At 38.9% G+C, this 16,111-nt stretch overlaps 1 protein-coding gene across 1 annotated transcript in view; it reads left to right on the forward strand.

The window, feature by feature from the left end:
• Positions 1-16,111, forward strand: part of Sorbs2 (sorbin and SH3 domain containing 2) — a 128,215-nt gene that overhangs the window by 36,687 nt on the left and 75,417 nt on the right. The window contains 5 exon segments of the mRNA XM_051169926.1: positions 2,185-2,234; positions 7,479-7,571; positions 11,715-11,741; positions 12,084-12,139; positions 12,909-13,541. Coding sequence (XP_051025883.1) covers positions 2,225-2,234; positions 7,479-7,571; positions 11,715-11,741; positions 12,084-12,139; positions 12,909-13,541 — 819 coding nt within the window. The 5' untranslated portion in view covers positions 2,185-2,224.

Consider the following 16,111-nt stretch of genomic DNA (forward strand, 5'->3'; position numbering starts at 1 on the left):
TTGACCCCTTAATATACCAGGCTCTTTGTTCTGTAGACTGACTTCTTTGGGTAAATGATTTATTTTATGGCCCTGGTTCAATTCCAATTTAAGAAAATGCTTGAAGTGCTGTCTTCTTCTAGTAGCATGCAGACACTCCAGGAATTTGATGCCCTCCTGAATACTCTGTGCTCGTTATGCAAGTGCAATCAAAGGCACTTTTTCAGAACAGAACAAGAGAGATTGAATTCTCTGCAGTTTAAATTGCTTAAAGAGTTCTCAGTGGTAGAATTGTTAATGGCTTTTGTGCAAACAAGGACACTGAATCATGCATTTTTATTAGTCACCCAAGAAGCCTTTGGTTTCAGGTTGTTCTTAAGCATGCAAACACCAAGGCTCGTCTTTAAGAACCTCCAATGTGTCTTGCCTGATTAGGAAGTTAGTCACTTAATGTTTTGACAACTAAAACAATAATAAGATTTAAAAACACTAACAAATTACCCTTAGCAGTAACAGGATACATCACTTATAAAATGAACAGCCCAAGGATTTGTGGCGCCTTCCTTTGTTCTACCTAATCCTCCTCTGCTGTCTGAGCGCTCAGGGTTTTGAAAATATCTGCATTGGATCCTAATAATACATGTTGGTATTAATTCTCTACCCAGTTTAGAAACATTATTTTAGACATTAGCAGCTTTTGTGTGCTGGGAATTAACTCTCCTTCCACAGTGATCTCTTCATCAGTGAATATTATTCTGGTGTGAACACTGCCTTCCTCATCCCCCATTAAAACCTAAATCAGTCTCCAGCATAGTGTGCTGCCTGGCTCCAGCAGGGACGGTGAGGTCAGGTTTGGGAAATATCCTTACAGGCCTCATGTTCTGGGGATTGTTTACCCCTTCTTGTTTTAGAAGTTGCCTCAGCCATGGTCACAGACATCCCTTGAGGCAACTTTTCCATTTATTTTGTCCATTTAAGGGGAACGTATCGAGAGTTTTGCTACTGAGAGATTAAAATAAATACATTGGGAGGAACATTCTCAGAGCTCCTGCGCAGACTGCTGCCTTCTCCCGTGGGTCCACCGGCGTCCCTACCCCACAGGCCATAAGGCTGACCTGTCCAGTTTTAGGAATATGCCAGAGTCTAGAAGGAAGGCTGAGACCTTCTTTACTTATATACATTGAAAACTCAAAAGTGAATTATGTTATGATAAAGTTCCCCTCAATGACTTTTTAAAAGTACATAAGCCTGTGAAAATTAATCCACATGTATAAGGTAATGATTTCAAGATACCAGCTTTTTTTATTAATTCTGGAAAAGATACTTAGCAATATTATCCTTTTAAAGTTAAAGAGCAGATGGATAGTTGTTGTAAAACACAAAAACGAAAACAAAAAAACTCTTCTTTTGTGTTTTTTGTATACTGAGTTTGAATCACAGAGTCTCATATATGTTAGGTATGAAAATTAAATTTCTTAAAATGGAAATATAGGCGATGTATATAATTCACTGGGCAGAGCACATGCTTGGTTTGCATGAGGCTGGTCTATTATTGCAAAGAACGAAACAAAGCCAGAAGCGGAGAAAGAAAGGTAGGTCCATTGCCAACCATCAGTGATGACCATTAAATGAAAACAGAACTTTATTCTCAGAAGACAAGAATGATTTTTCCCTAAATTGAATGAAATTATAAAGTCTGCCTTCCTTATTAAACTTTGGCCTAAACAAGATTAATGATAAAGTGGCATTAATTTGTAGGTTCTCAACCTGTGGGTCAGGACCCCTTTGCAAGAGTCACCTAAGACTGTCAGAAAACACATATATTTACATTACAACTCATGACAGTTATGAAGTAGCAACAAAAATAATTTGATGGCCGGGTGGTGGTGGCACATGCCTTTAATCCCAGCACTCGGGAGGCAGGTGCAGGTGGACCCCTGTGAGTTCAAGGCCAGCCTGGTCTACAATGCGAGTCCAGGACAGTCAGTTCTACACAGAGAAACCCTGTCTCAAAAATTAATAATAATAAATAATAATATTTTGATGGTTGGAGGTCACCACAAGGTGAGGAACTGTTAAAGGCTTGCAGCACTAGGAGGGTTGAGAACCACTGTTGTAGGTACACTGAAACCCAAAATACTTTCACAGCATTTTGTTCCATGTGTTAGTGAGCCAACTCTTATCACTTTTTTTTTTTCCTTACAGGAAAACTGAAGACTTTAGTAACAAACCCTTCAAGGTGAAAATGAACACAGGTATGTTGTCTGATCGTTTTTGTTTTTAACACTTTTTAGCTTTGCTCTCTAAAAGACACCTTGGCCCTACATTATCAGAGTGCTGTATTGACTGTAAATGTAATGCTGAGTTTCTGAGCACGTGTAGATTATGTTACTTTACTTTACCATTGTGTCCCAGTATTACATTCCAAAGTAGAATTTTTGTTGCCTGTTATTATTGATCTTTTATTATATATTTTCTTCTTCTGTGTGTATGTTTTCATGTACGGGCTGGTGTGTGTAGAAACCAAAGATTAAATTTCTGTGTCATTCCTTGATTTTTTAACCCACCTTGTTTTTGAAACAGGGTCTCTCGTTTGACCTGGAATTCTGCAATTAGCCTAGGCTAGCTGTCCCATGAGCCCCAAATATACCCATGTCTCTGCATCTCCTGTGCTGGAATTGTAAGCACATTCTACTGTGCCTGGCTTTTTAAACGGAAGCTTTCGTGCTAGTACAGAAAGCACTGCACCGACCAAGCCACGATCTCAGCCCTTTCTGGTTGCATTTTCTTTTTCAATTAATTCTTAAAGTTGCTTGAAATCGTATTTATACATTTGAAATCTCTTGTTTAAAGTTGCTCTGGTGAGCAGTACTTAAACTTTTCCATCTTACATATTGTTTATGTTGACAAAGCAAGCAGATAGTGTTCCGAAGCCTCACACCAAATTAGCTTAATCATTTCACCATCACGATATACATAACACCACAAGCATATTCTTTTTAGATTTGCACACAGTATCCCTAAATATTTTAACATGAATGCCTCTGAACCCTGTGTTATATCCATTTTAATTGCAAAATGGTTTATGAACACCTGATATATATATATATATATAAATCATCATTGTGTTTCCACAGAGGACCCATTTGGCTCATAATTTCACCTTCACCCTCGTTGTCTCAAAAGTCTCGTACACAGTATACCCACATGTGATTAAAGAAAATGACCCTCAATGAAGTCCTGTGATGGTGACATGGCTGGGGGCTAAAAAGTTGTTTTATCCAGCTACCCCCATAACAGAGCAGAAAGGAATCCCAGGGCGTTCTTTCTCACCAAGCTCCTTATGTCAAAGTGTCTAGAAGAAGGATTAACAACTGGCTGGTAGGGGCCAGCATTTAATCCCTAGATCAAGTGTGGAGACATGTGCCAGGTCCACCTCCCTGTGGCATCCTCTTAGCTAAAACCTGCTCAAACTGGCCCCAGAGAACAGTGTGTCTTGTCAGCTGGCCCCTAAGGGTGGAGTCCACATGTAAATAGATGCTTAGAGCAAGGGGTAGCACAGGCTGTTGGAGAGAGAAGTGACTGCCTTCACAGAGAGCCAGGCAGAGGCAGTTTTACAGTTGGAGATGGGTTTTCTTCCTTCAGTCTCCTCTGCCTAATGATGAGTCTTATTTCACTTTGCACATACAATGTAAAATGGACTCTAATGAGCCATGTTGTGTGACTGTAAAGCTACTCTGACAGACTGTCCCCATGAAAAAGTGAGGTTTACTCACTGCTTAGAGGTAGCTCCTTTGAAGATTTAAAGTCCCACACGGCTTATCAAAATAGGATTTTCCTATTTATCATAACCTAGTATGAGAGCTTAGCATACTGTGCTTATATACAATATATTCAACAGTTGGTCTTCCCAATCCTATAATTGCAAAGTAATAATAAAGTAGGAACAGAGAAATTGGAAAGTTGTTCAACTCTCTGGGATCTGAACCAAGCCGCTGCTGAAGGACATAAATGGAAACCTGTACATCCAGCTTCCTTTTGTAAGGAGTGATCTTGACTTTAGATTGGCACATGTCAGCACCTGTGTGCGTAAAATTAAGTTGCCTACGGACACATGTAAATTTGGCAATAAACTAAAACACTTTGTTTAAAACTCCAAAGTAATGTTACAATGTTACTATAAAAACATGCTACTTTAAAAAAAAAAAAAGGTGACAAATATCTATGTGACACTTAGGTAGAAGATAGATAGGCACATCTTGCTTTAGGAAACTGAAATTATTGTCACTGTATTAACAATATTAAGGTGAGCCAACTTTGTTAGTCAGGAATCAATTGTTCCTTCTTTATCATTATTAATGCTATCTAGTTTCTTAAAACTCTATATGCCACGTCTGGGATAGTGATCCAGTTGAGTAAAATGCTTGCTGCATAGGCATGGACATCTGAGTTCAAACCCCAGTCAAAAATCTGTGTATGGAAGCAAATAACCACAGTGCCAGTTCTAGGAGACAGAGAGGAGGATCCTAGGGTGCTCTGGCCAGGATCCAAGCACAGTGAGAGATCCTGTCTAAAAAAAATACATATGTTGGAGAGAGAAATGGGGTCCCCTTAACATTGACCTCTGGCCTCTAGGAACATACACATAGTTGTGTGCACCACATGGACAGTTCACACATACACCCATATATGTCACATACAGGCAAAAAAAAAAAAAAAAAAAAGGCCATTTGCCAGACACTACAGTCTAAATTTTCTTTTATATATAATCTTTGTTTTTAATCAAATACATAACAAACTATCCAAAGAGAATGAGTTTCACTTTAGTATGTCTAAACTATGTCCTATCTCCACTCATAGCACTTGTGACCCATTACTTTCTAATGCAAGAGAATTCACAGTCATTAAAAGACAGAAAGATAATTTAGTGATCCAAAGACTTAGCCATGTAAGTGTTTTCTAGCTGTGGAAACAGGAAGCAGGCATCTTAAAGCTCAGCGGGAGGCTGCAGTTCATGGGTGGGATGACTATGAGAGTGAGGCCAGCGTAGACTGCTTTAGGGTGAGCCACATGTCACAGACAGCAACCTCATCTTGAGTCCTTAGGAACATCGTCAAAGAATAACTTAAATATTTGCAGATAAGTAGAAACAGAATATTAATTTCCAGTGCTTTGTCATTTTTACCAGTTTCCAAAAAAACCCTCAATTTTTAAAACTCAACTCTTTAAGAAGTATTAGCACAAAGTCAACATTCACTTGGCCTGAAGATTCCCCTGTTTCTTTGTCTCGTGGTGACAATGTCTGAGCAGTTTTTTTCATGGTGCTTCTAAGCCCAAAGAAGTATCTAAAAATTCTATTTATTAAACAGTTTGGCACAAACAATATAATAAGTATCTATGTCCTGTTTAGGTCAAACAATATAATAAGTATCTATGACCTGACAATTTAAAAATCATTTGACAAAATAATGCATGTGAATTGAAAGAAAAGTAGCGATTTACTTTCAATGTGGACCACAACTACTTAATAGTGGTGTGTGTGTGCCTGCCTTGCACCCGAGACTTCTCGGGCCATGAAATGAAATTGTGCATAACTACTGTTGTTCACCGATCCTAAATGACTTTCACACAGCACTTGCTTTTTAACACAGCAACCACCCACAATCTAACTCCTAGAAATACAATGTGATCAAAATAAACATAAAATAACCTATAATATCAAAACTCGAAACTACTTCAATCTAATATTTCCTTCAGTGTCCTGCTGTTTTCTCATTTTTTTTTTTCAGTATTCTCCAACAGCCTTATAGATTGATGAAGATGGCGCAGGGCATCTCAGCACACAATTTGGATATGCTGTGCTTCTACCATGCCCCTGGCTCTTCTCATTCTGAGACATAATATTTTCATCTCTATTCATTCGCAAACACTTAAGACTTAAAAGAATCAGAAAATAAAATCCTTCTAGGAGTGACATCATTTTTTACTTTCACCATCCTTGACTACGCAGTCTTTTTAGAGTAGCCAGTGGTGATTAGATGCTATGTTATGTCCACTGGTATTATGTACATTTTCCCAGACACGTGTATCTCATAGGATTTTAGCAAACTCACAATAGCTATTGGTGTTCTGTTGAAGGTACGTCCATTGTAATTTTCTACAGTTTGTGTCTTTCCCTTTTGATTCCCAGCTATACTTTTTTAAAATTCATTTACCTTATTTTCATTTCATGTTTCAAAGCAGGTTTCCTGTTTGATGGTTTCTGCATTAAAAATTATAATTTTAAGTTAGAATTTTCAATTTTATTATTATAATTTATTCATATTATATTCCAATTATACGTTAGAAAAGTTACACCAATTTTGTGGTCCATTGACCTCACTCCTTATGACTTTTACCAGTAATTGCTCATAATTCCAATTATATTTACTAATCTTTACTTGCTTACATTTAATTAATAGACTTTATTATCCCCATGGAATAAAGATTAAGGAAAGTATGTATCAAGATGCAATAACTACACTCACAATTATATTCTCATGTTGTTAGTTATGTGATTTGTTCTTTTGTAAGTTCACTCTCAAAAAGAGAATTGAGGTTGTTTTGATTTGAGGAGCAGGGAAAAGATGGAAAACTACTTATTGCACACGCTATATTACCAAAGAATGTGGGAGCAGAATCAGAATCTATTCAGAAATAGAACTCTAACCTTTCAATCTTGCAGTCTTGTCTTCCAAATTTAGAAGTCTCAGCCTCCCATAGCATAGAAAATGGCTGGTGCATTTGCACTTGTCTCACTTCAGATTTTGATTTCCTTAGCATGCGTACAGATTATGCCATACCTAGAATTCAAAAGCCTAAGAACAATGCGTTTTTTAAAAAATGCTCATGTTAATACTGTGTATATCAGTGCTGTTCTTGATTTAAACTAGAATAACTGAAATTGCATAATGACCTGTGTATATGAAGTATATGTCAGCTGAAAAAAATATTACTTCAAGAAGTGTTCAATCAAGGTAACTCATTCCTGATTATGGTTGGGAATCAAGAGTAAATAGAGTAACTCTAAATTGTTTAGATGAATGTATGTTATAGCATGGCACTTTAGGCTGAAAGACAGATAATTCATTAACTCCGAAAGCTAGCTATGCTCTCTCTAGACTTAGTGTGTGTGAAATACACGAGGTGTGAACAAAATTAAGCTCTGTGTCTGGGATTTCATTAAACAACAAATGTCAGACATTAAATAGCAAACCTTTTGTTTCATTTCAAGGCATTGCTGTCTATCTCTGAGCAGTCCCCTGGTTTTTCACTTTTGCCTCACTTCATCTCTTTTAGTTTGGGGGTGGGAATGGGATTTGCAGATGTATTTCATGATTACTAATGCTCAACTGTTCATCTTTCTCATGGATGTCTGACACATCTCACTTAAAATGCATGACATTGCATGTGCTTTCTCTGTTGCCTTGGCCTCTGCTATATCATTTTTTTGCTTCCAGATAGCGGTGGGTGTGCTCGCAAACGTGCCGCCATGTCTGTTACGTTAACATCTGTGAAGAGAGTTCAAAGTTCTCCAAACCTATTGGCTGCAGGTATAACATCACTAACTCACAGTGTCACACTTGAGTGGCTTCGCCTCACCTCTCTTTCTAGAATCATTGTGTTGGAATGTGTACAAAGGCTTCACATGCCTTTCAAGTCCCCCACTCAACCTTATTTTTTTTTTTCTAATCCCAAGAATAGCTTCTATCCTTTCTAGCTTTGTTCTAAAAATAAGAAGCCAAAGGAAACCGATACCTTGTTAAAAACAAACATTTAAAAATATAATGAAAAACATCAGTCACTTGCCAAAAATATGTTAACTGCAAATGTTAATAACTATTTAGGTTTTTCTTATCTCATAAACTGAAGTAACATGACATGTTATTACAATGTCATGTATTCCTTTGACATGTTATTATGATATCATGTGTTCCTTTGAGAATTTAGGCTTAGAAAAAGAGACTTGATTAAAGTGGATCTTTATTAATTTGATTCCCCTCCCCCCAAAAAAAGATTTCAAACAGACCTGCTTACATCTATCTAAATCCATACTTGAGATCATATCCAAATCTTGATCAATTTAGGTTAACATGAACCCACAGATAAAAATGAGGGTATGATGTTACAGTATCCACTGAGGTAGTTCCCTTCTTACTAAATGTCTCTGTTGACTTACCTACACCTGAGGCACAAAGTTCATCTGGAGAGTCTGCAGCAGTGGGAAAGCTACTAGAGTCCACTCTGTCCCTAAGCCCTTATGGGCGTAGCCAACGCCTCTTGGTAGCTGGTTAGTTAATTGGTTAACTTGGTTGAAGTCTAGGGTTTCCTTGGGTTTGTTTATACGAAGTGATGGAGTCTCTAATTTTAGTTCTCTCTGTGTGTTTCAGTCTTCTGTAAACACATGCTTAGTGGTCTGCTGGTACAAAGGATGCCGTACTCAGCTTCATTAAAGAAAAAAACTAAAAACCATGCTTTTAAAGGTGACCCCCACCTTCTTCCCCAACTCACAAATAGTTTTCAAGGTCCAAGTCCAAATGTCAAATCAGGAGTCTAATTATCTTTCTTTACCAAAAAAAAAAAAAATTTATTTTAATGAATGTAATATGATCTTATTTGTGTCTGAAAACCACTCTGAATGTGTTTCTTCATGCATGTATGAATATCAAAAGGTATTATAAAAGCTATAGACATACTTACCTGGATGCACTCAATATAAGAGAATATGATGAGAAGTAAAATAAACAACGGGTAGGTACCTCATATAATTGGAATGCCTGATCCAGGAATTTCCTTGACATTTCAACCAAGTAAAACCTCAGATGTGATCACTGATGTACATGCTAGATAGAGAGTCACTCATCATGGTAACAATTCCTATTTGTTGTTACTTAGAAAAATAGCCTACAACAGAGAGCATCCGATTGAACTAGAGATCACATTTGATAGAGTCAAAACTGTACTATGAGCAAAATACCATACCATCCAACTTGTTGGGGAAAGACTAAATGTTTCACAGTCAAAAATAGAAAAATAAGCTGAGCCAGTCCTGAGGGCATCAACCTATGACCCCAGCTACTTAGAGTTCAAGGCTGCCTGGGACCATCTAGCAAGTTTAAGGCAGATCTGGCATTCTGTCTCAAAATTTTCACATAATAAAATTGGAGTGAGAGATGCGTGTGGCTGAGTGGTGAAATGCTTAGCTCGCATGTACCAGGCTTTTGGTTTAAATTTCTTGTACCCAAGGGAAAGGAAGGAAGGAAGGAAAGTTGCTTTGTTGGTTGACGAAATCTCCTTCAGAACTGTGAGCAATTATTATCTCCTGCCTAGTTTATGTCACTAGAAATACAGTTTTTTAGCAGTCCCCTGAATTTAAGGTTTAACTTTAAAGGAATACTTCTTTTGCATATATTGACACATAAAGTCTTCAAAGCAATTTTAATCACATTTAAAAGAAAAATAAAATCAGGGTCCTTTATGGCTAGGATCATTGTGTAGCAACTTTTATACAAGAACTTACATGACAGGAAATATATGTTTTCAGCATCACTAGAGAATTAATTATTCATTGAACTGTATGCTAAAACCATTGACTCAAGCTTTATTAAAACATGGCCTCATCTTGACGTTTCATTCGTGGGCCTGTCCATAGAGTTTACCAGAGGTAAACAGAGGTACACTGTCCTCTGTTTCTCCCACTCAATGTTTCTTGGGGCTCTGTAACCCCATAATGGGGTCACTATTGTGAGGAAACAGAGCTGGCCATCTAGACCCTATCAGCCAGAGGCTGTGCATTCCAAGGGTTTTCAAATGAGCTCAGAATTCCCTGCCTCCCAGCCCTCATCCACATCCCTGGCACCACCACAAGCATGGCTCCTACTCTGCACCGCCAGCACATATTTCATGGTTTTTTTTTTTCTAGTTTAGTCTTATCAAACAAACCAAGAGTAAATTAAACTTCCCATTCTTAGTGGTCACGCATGCCTTTAATCCCAGCACTCGGGAGGCAGAGGCAGGCGGATGGCTGTGAGTTCGAGGCCAGCCTGGTCCACAAAGTGAGTCCAGGACAGCCAAAGCTACACAGAGAAACTCTGTCTTGATAAAAATAAATAAATAAGTAAATATAAATAAATAAACTTCCCATTCTCAAGCAAACAATTACAATACACAACAATGTTATCAATGCTGCTTCTCCGTGCACTGCTCTACCTCAAGCCCCTGATTTGATCTTTCTCCACAGTACAGTGAGCAGTACTGTAGTTGTCAATTAATCTCTTTCCTTAAGTGGCGCCAAAGCAGAATTCTAAAGGTGGATGCGCACTACTAAACTGCATTGGTTTCCTCTGTAGAGATAGATGCCTTGGTCTTTTAACTGAATAAAATGGTGAACTTCAGGCGCCATTAAACTCTGGGTGTAGAACTCAGTAAATACATCATGAGTAACTCCACAAAGTTATTTTTACCAGCTTACTAGATTATACCTCATTTTTAAATTCCAATTTATGATCATATATGGTGAGTGTGAACGTTCTTCTTCTATAACTCACCTGTGCTGGAGTTGTTGCAGGCAACTCTGAGCTTGTTCACATTTATTTTGCTTCCCTTGATTGCAGGGGGGTGGGGATGGGGGGGGAGGGAATCCATCTTAAATATTTTATCTAAAAAAAAAATTAAAAATAAACTTTTCCCCTTCAACCTGCCAATGATCATGCCAAACATATATGTATATATTTTTAAATTATATTCCTGAAGCATTTGGGAAGAAAACAGAGTCATGACCAGTAACAAGTTATTAATGATCCCAGGGACATGTGGAAGGAATCTAGGACTGGACAGCAATGAGATTAAAGGACTCCTGTGATCCTTTCCAAGACCAAGCCTTTTGGGGTCCAGTAGACCCAAACAGTACAAATTGATTCCCTCAGATGGCCATATAGGAGGTTCTTGAATGTACAGTTCTGAGAGAGTTGGCCATTAGTATGTGGCTAAACAAACTGGTTTTGTACCAAAAGCAATGTATTTACCATGATTTATTTTCCACAGCTTATGAACCAAAAGGCAACGGAACATATTGTAACAGCTTCCATGTTTGAATAAACAAAGACTTTGAAGGGACAGTGAGAAAATTTAAATTCTAGAGAACAATATGAAAATATTACCTTGTACAGAAGATACATCTGCCTTTTGTAAAAGTAAAAAAAAAAAAAAAAAAAAAAAAAAAAAAAAAAAGCAAGCTATTGAAACTTTAGTCACTATCTAGAGTAGAAGTTAAGCATGATCAGTTCCAGGTGAGCTCTAGCCGGCTACAGACCTGGTGGCCCCACTTCAATGTTTCTAAAAAGCGTTCATTGTTTGCTAACCAGATTCTTTTCAGTCCTTTAATTCCATGTTCAGAATTCATATATCCATCGTGGGCCACGATAAGCTTTAAATTACATGGCTGCAGTATTATCAGGGCTGAAAATTAGTGTTTGATATGTGTTCCCGTTATAGATTGTAGACACTTAACAAGTGATAGGCCTGTTGACATTAAAATGGTGCACAAGCCTCTCATTATCACACTTAACGTACCCCGGCTTAGGACTGAGATAATGTCGGCAAAAACAATGCATGTATGTGGTTCACTGTCAAGTATTTTTCCAGGAGTGTTGGTTTGTTTCACACTGGCATTAATTTCAACATTGTTTTTCTTTCAGGGCGTGATTCTCAGTCTCCAGATTCAGGTACAAAAAAAAAAAAAAAAAAAAATGTCGTGAATAGTTACCATGCTTGTTCCAAGGACATTTTTCTTTTTACACATCCATAGCTACATCATCTACATCATTGAATTCCTGTTAAACTTAAATTTCATACAGCGCTATGCCTATTAAATCATAATTCTACCAAGACCACTTTGATTTTAGGGGGAAAAAAAATCAATTTTCTAACACTCAAAAAAAAAAAATGCAAGTGAACGTAGATATTTCTGTGTCCAATTTGTTTTCCCTTAATAAAAGCTTGGAGATCTTACCATGATCGAAATCCAGAGACACTGAACGGAGATGCCACATCTTCCTCTCTTGCAGCAAAAGGTTTTAGAAGCGTTCGACCAAACCTGCAAGACAAAAAATCACCAACCCAGGTAATATGGCCCAGGGCTTGCTGGGTATCATCTAGTTCCTAGACCTTTGTTCTCTCCTCCCCTGGGGGACCTCGTTCCCAGCATCCTAGCTTTAAGATGCTTCTGCCTTTTCTGTTTGCTTTGCTTGTCGTGCTAGCATGTACAGCATACGGCGTGAGTCGTAAGCTCAGAGTAGGTAAGTTTTTGTTGTTGTCACTGTTCGTCTTTATTCTCCTCTGGTTAAGCTTCTAAAAGGAGGCCAGCTTCTAGCGTAGTGTTCGAGATAAAGTCTAATTATTGAAGCTCTGGCAGCTGATGGTTTGGATTTCAGGGCCTGAGAGTCAGCGGGACATTGTGAGTTGAGTGAATACGAGTCAGACAAACACTGAGCTTCTGACATGTTAGTAAAACTGTGCGCGCAGGGTGTTCTACAAGCCGTGTGACTAAATGAACCATAGACCCCGCCCCTCGCCCCGCCCCGCCCCGGTCTAAAAATAGGACAAGATAGGCTATGTTTGCTTTTAGCATAATCTCTAAAACTATGGGTGGAAGCAATATCTTTGTAATGTGTCCTAAAGTAATGTGTCCTTTCCAACCTGCGAGAAGTAATAAGATAGAAAAATACTCTCATAGGACCGAACACGGTAGTTCAAACGTCTAGCCTGCTCCCGGCATAGGATGTGTGCATTTCTTCAGGGCAGGTTTGACAATGTGCCTCTCATGACTAACTTGGACTTTCTGTTTTTCCTTCTGTATCATTTCTCTTTCTGAACACTTTTTGGCCATCCAGGCACCCTTCCCACCAGCCAGCAACGAGAGCTTTTGTAGGGCCTTGATAACCTGTCAAACAAAGGGTGACATTTTAGACTCATCGGTAACTAACACACAAACTCCATGTTGCACCGAGGACTTTTCTAACCTTAAACCTCTCCAGGGAACTGTGCATTCTAGTGAAGATTCTAACCAGACAATAGTGTATTCTGAAGAATCCAACACAACTGTGTCATACACACAGAAAATCACCAATCCACTACCAGCAACCTCCAGCTCTGGTCCTGCACCACCTGGAGGCATCGACACACCATTTCTACAAGAAGACTACATGCAAGATTCTCAAACACGAAGAATTTCTACCTTGAAACTAACCCATAGCCAGGACGCAGGGAGCAGTTTCCCTTTGAATGCACCACAGTTTTCCCAACCCACAGATGTTCCATCATTTCTGAAAAGGTCTTTCTCACCAACCCCTAACCCAGGGCCTACGACACACACAGCATCTCTTTCCATTCAGATAGCTCCCCATTCAGGAATCGATCTTAAAAGCCACAGGCAGTTACCTGAGCTTCCTCCAGAGACTGCAAAGATGCCTCTTCAGCAAGATAGACAAGCGTCTGCCGATGCCGCAACCTGTCAGTCCCCAGCGGTACATCACACTTGCCAGTCTCTTCTGTGGGCACCAATCGCAGGGATCCTAACTCCTTGAGTTTGAGCTTTGTATTTAACCTAATGCTTTATTAGTTTCTAAGCAGGAAGGGAAAGGAGAAAGAAACTATTTCAATCCTTACTGGCTAAACTCAGTTAATTTCTTTGCGTCTTTTTATTTAAATACATGCACACAGAGAATGTTACTTAAGACACTGTAAACCACGTCCATCCTGAACGTGGTTGCAGGTACCAAAGATCTAATTTTCATGTCAGACCTTTGGAAGCCAGGTCCTTACTTAAATGTACAGCATCTCTTAAGATAATTCTCAATCATAATATCCTTTCTCTTTGTTTCAAGCACTACTTATTATTTTGTAAGCCGCCTTAATTTTTACTAAAATTTGATCAGTCTGTCATTTCAGAAAGCATGACTAATCAAATTTTATCACCTAGGCTTTGTGGGGGGGGCTATTATTTTCACATATGTAAAATTCTATCATGGTACCGTTCCAGTGACTCTGACCATCTCTGTCTGAGGGAAAGCCATTCTTCCCTCAGCTACACCACATTGTGAAACAGCATCGACCACGTAAGCGTTAAAGATAAACCAGACAGTTTTCCTCCAGGCTTTGTTGTTGGCTGTGTAAGGAAACATCCATAACGACCTCTCTGTGAGTTTGAAATAGACTCGGGGATAGTGATTACTTCTTCATTCATAGGAAGTGTCAAGACAAGAGACTAGGAGAGAGGGGACCCTGGTGGCAGCAGCAGCAGCAGGGCCGTAGACACTGCATGCCTGTGTAGGTTCTCTGGTATCTGAGCTATTGGAGACCACACAAACATATCTTTGAAGATAAAATTTTTCTACAGCTTAAAAATGTATAACAGATAATATGACTGACACCAAGGTTCCCCCCCACACACACACCGGCCCATAGTGTAGATAATTAAAAAGATGGGGGGGGGCAGTTAAAACTCTTTTACAATGTTCCCTCCATACTATTAATTTCATATGAAGTTTGTTCCATAGTACAATTGTAAGTTATCTTCTTTTTTGTGCATGCCAGGGTGGCCTTGAACTCACCATCCTCTTGTCCCTACCCTCTGAGTGCTGGGGTTATAGATGTACACTACCATGCTCAGCCTGAGAGCCCAGATGAAATTTTTTTTTTAATTGTGACAATTACAATAATAGCAACTAATCAATAAAGAGATTTAACCATGTGCAGCCATTATTCTAACACGTTTATATTAATATTTTCATTGTCACAGGTGGTATTATTACTGTCTGCAGTTTACAGACAAGGCAACTAAGGCCCCAAAGTCAGTTCCTTCTATATTGCCCAGCAGAACTAGCATGGCCGCTCACTGATGACAAGGAGTAGTGAGGCCGTGGTACATGGAAAAGGGCAGATATGTCTAGCTGGGGCTTTGGGAGCCAGGAAGCTCTACAGGAGCAAGGTTCTCTAAAGTAGGACTGTTCCAACACCAACAGTAGTTTTATCTGTGACCCGTGACATGTCACTCGGGTAAGGAGGGGCAAAGTCACTAAGAACATCCCTAACTACTGGCTTCACCCAACCTAATATGGATCTTCAAAACAATTTTCTAATGTTTGAAAATGCAGCTTTGCTACTTTCCTTTTCAATGATTTTTGTCACAATCCAGACTGGCTAGAAACAGTGGCGTGACTTCAAAGTTAAGATTTAAGACCTCATCACTTTTATTCATTCAGCAAACATTTATTGATTTCTTGATATGTCTAGGTTCTGTTCTCAAAGCCCTATTTTCAACTTTTGATGCTTAATGTCTGCTGTGCAAATTTTAAATAATGAAACAAGTAAATTTATCATGCATGAGAGAAGCGATTGTGGAAATTATACCATGTTAAACTGTGGTGTGGGGAGCGTATGCCGTTTTAAACAGGATAGCCAGATAAAACCCACCCAAAAGATGAAACAACTTAGAAAAGAGAAAAAAATATTCTAGGCAAAGTAATCAGTAGAATAAAAATCTATGAAGCCAGAGCAGGAGGGAAAGGAGAAATAAGTAAGGCGTGGAGTTACAGGAAGTTAAGTCAGAGGTAACAAGACAGAAGTCCTTGCAAAGGACTGTAAAGATTTTTCCCTTGGGCTTATAAAAATGGGCATCCTTAGAAGATTTTGAGGCTACCACTATAATGGTTCAACTTGCAGTCTAACCAAATCATTCCAGCGTCTTGATTGTGGGAGAAAAACAAGCAAGTAAGCCAGAAAGCTGTTGCGGTAGCCCGGACCAGGAAAGACAGTAAAGCCTGGAGAGGAATATGATTTTGAAAGGGGAGCAAAACAGAGCTTCCTGGCAGATTGCAGGGCAGATATGAGAGAAAGAGAACAGTCAAGCTTGATCCCAGCTAAGAAGGGGGGCTTGTGCCATTAACTGAGACCAAGAGAGTGCAGGCTTAGCAAAAAGTCACCAGTGTCGGGAAGTAAAGTGAATAAATTTTTTTTTAATGTTTTTAAAAGTCACTGGTGTCAGTGGGAACATGTCTCTAGACAGCCATGAGGAGTGGTAGAGTGTGGGATAAGA

The sequence above is a fragment of the Acomys russatus genome, chromosome 27, assembly GCF_903995435.1.
Source record: "Acomys russatus chromosome 27, mAcoRus1.1, whole genome shotgun sequence".
NCBI classification, from domain to species: Eukaryota; Metazoa; Chordata; class Mammalia; order Rodentia; family Muridae; genus Acomys; species Acomys russatus.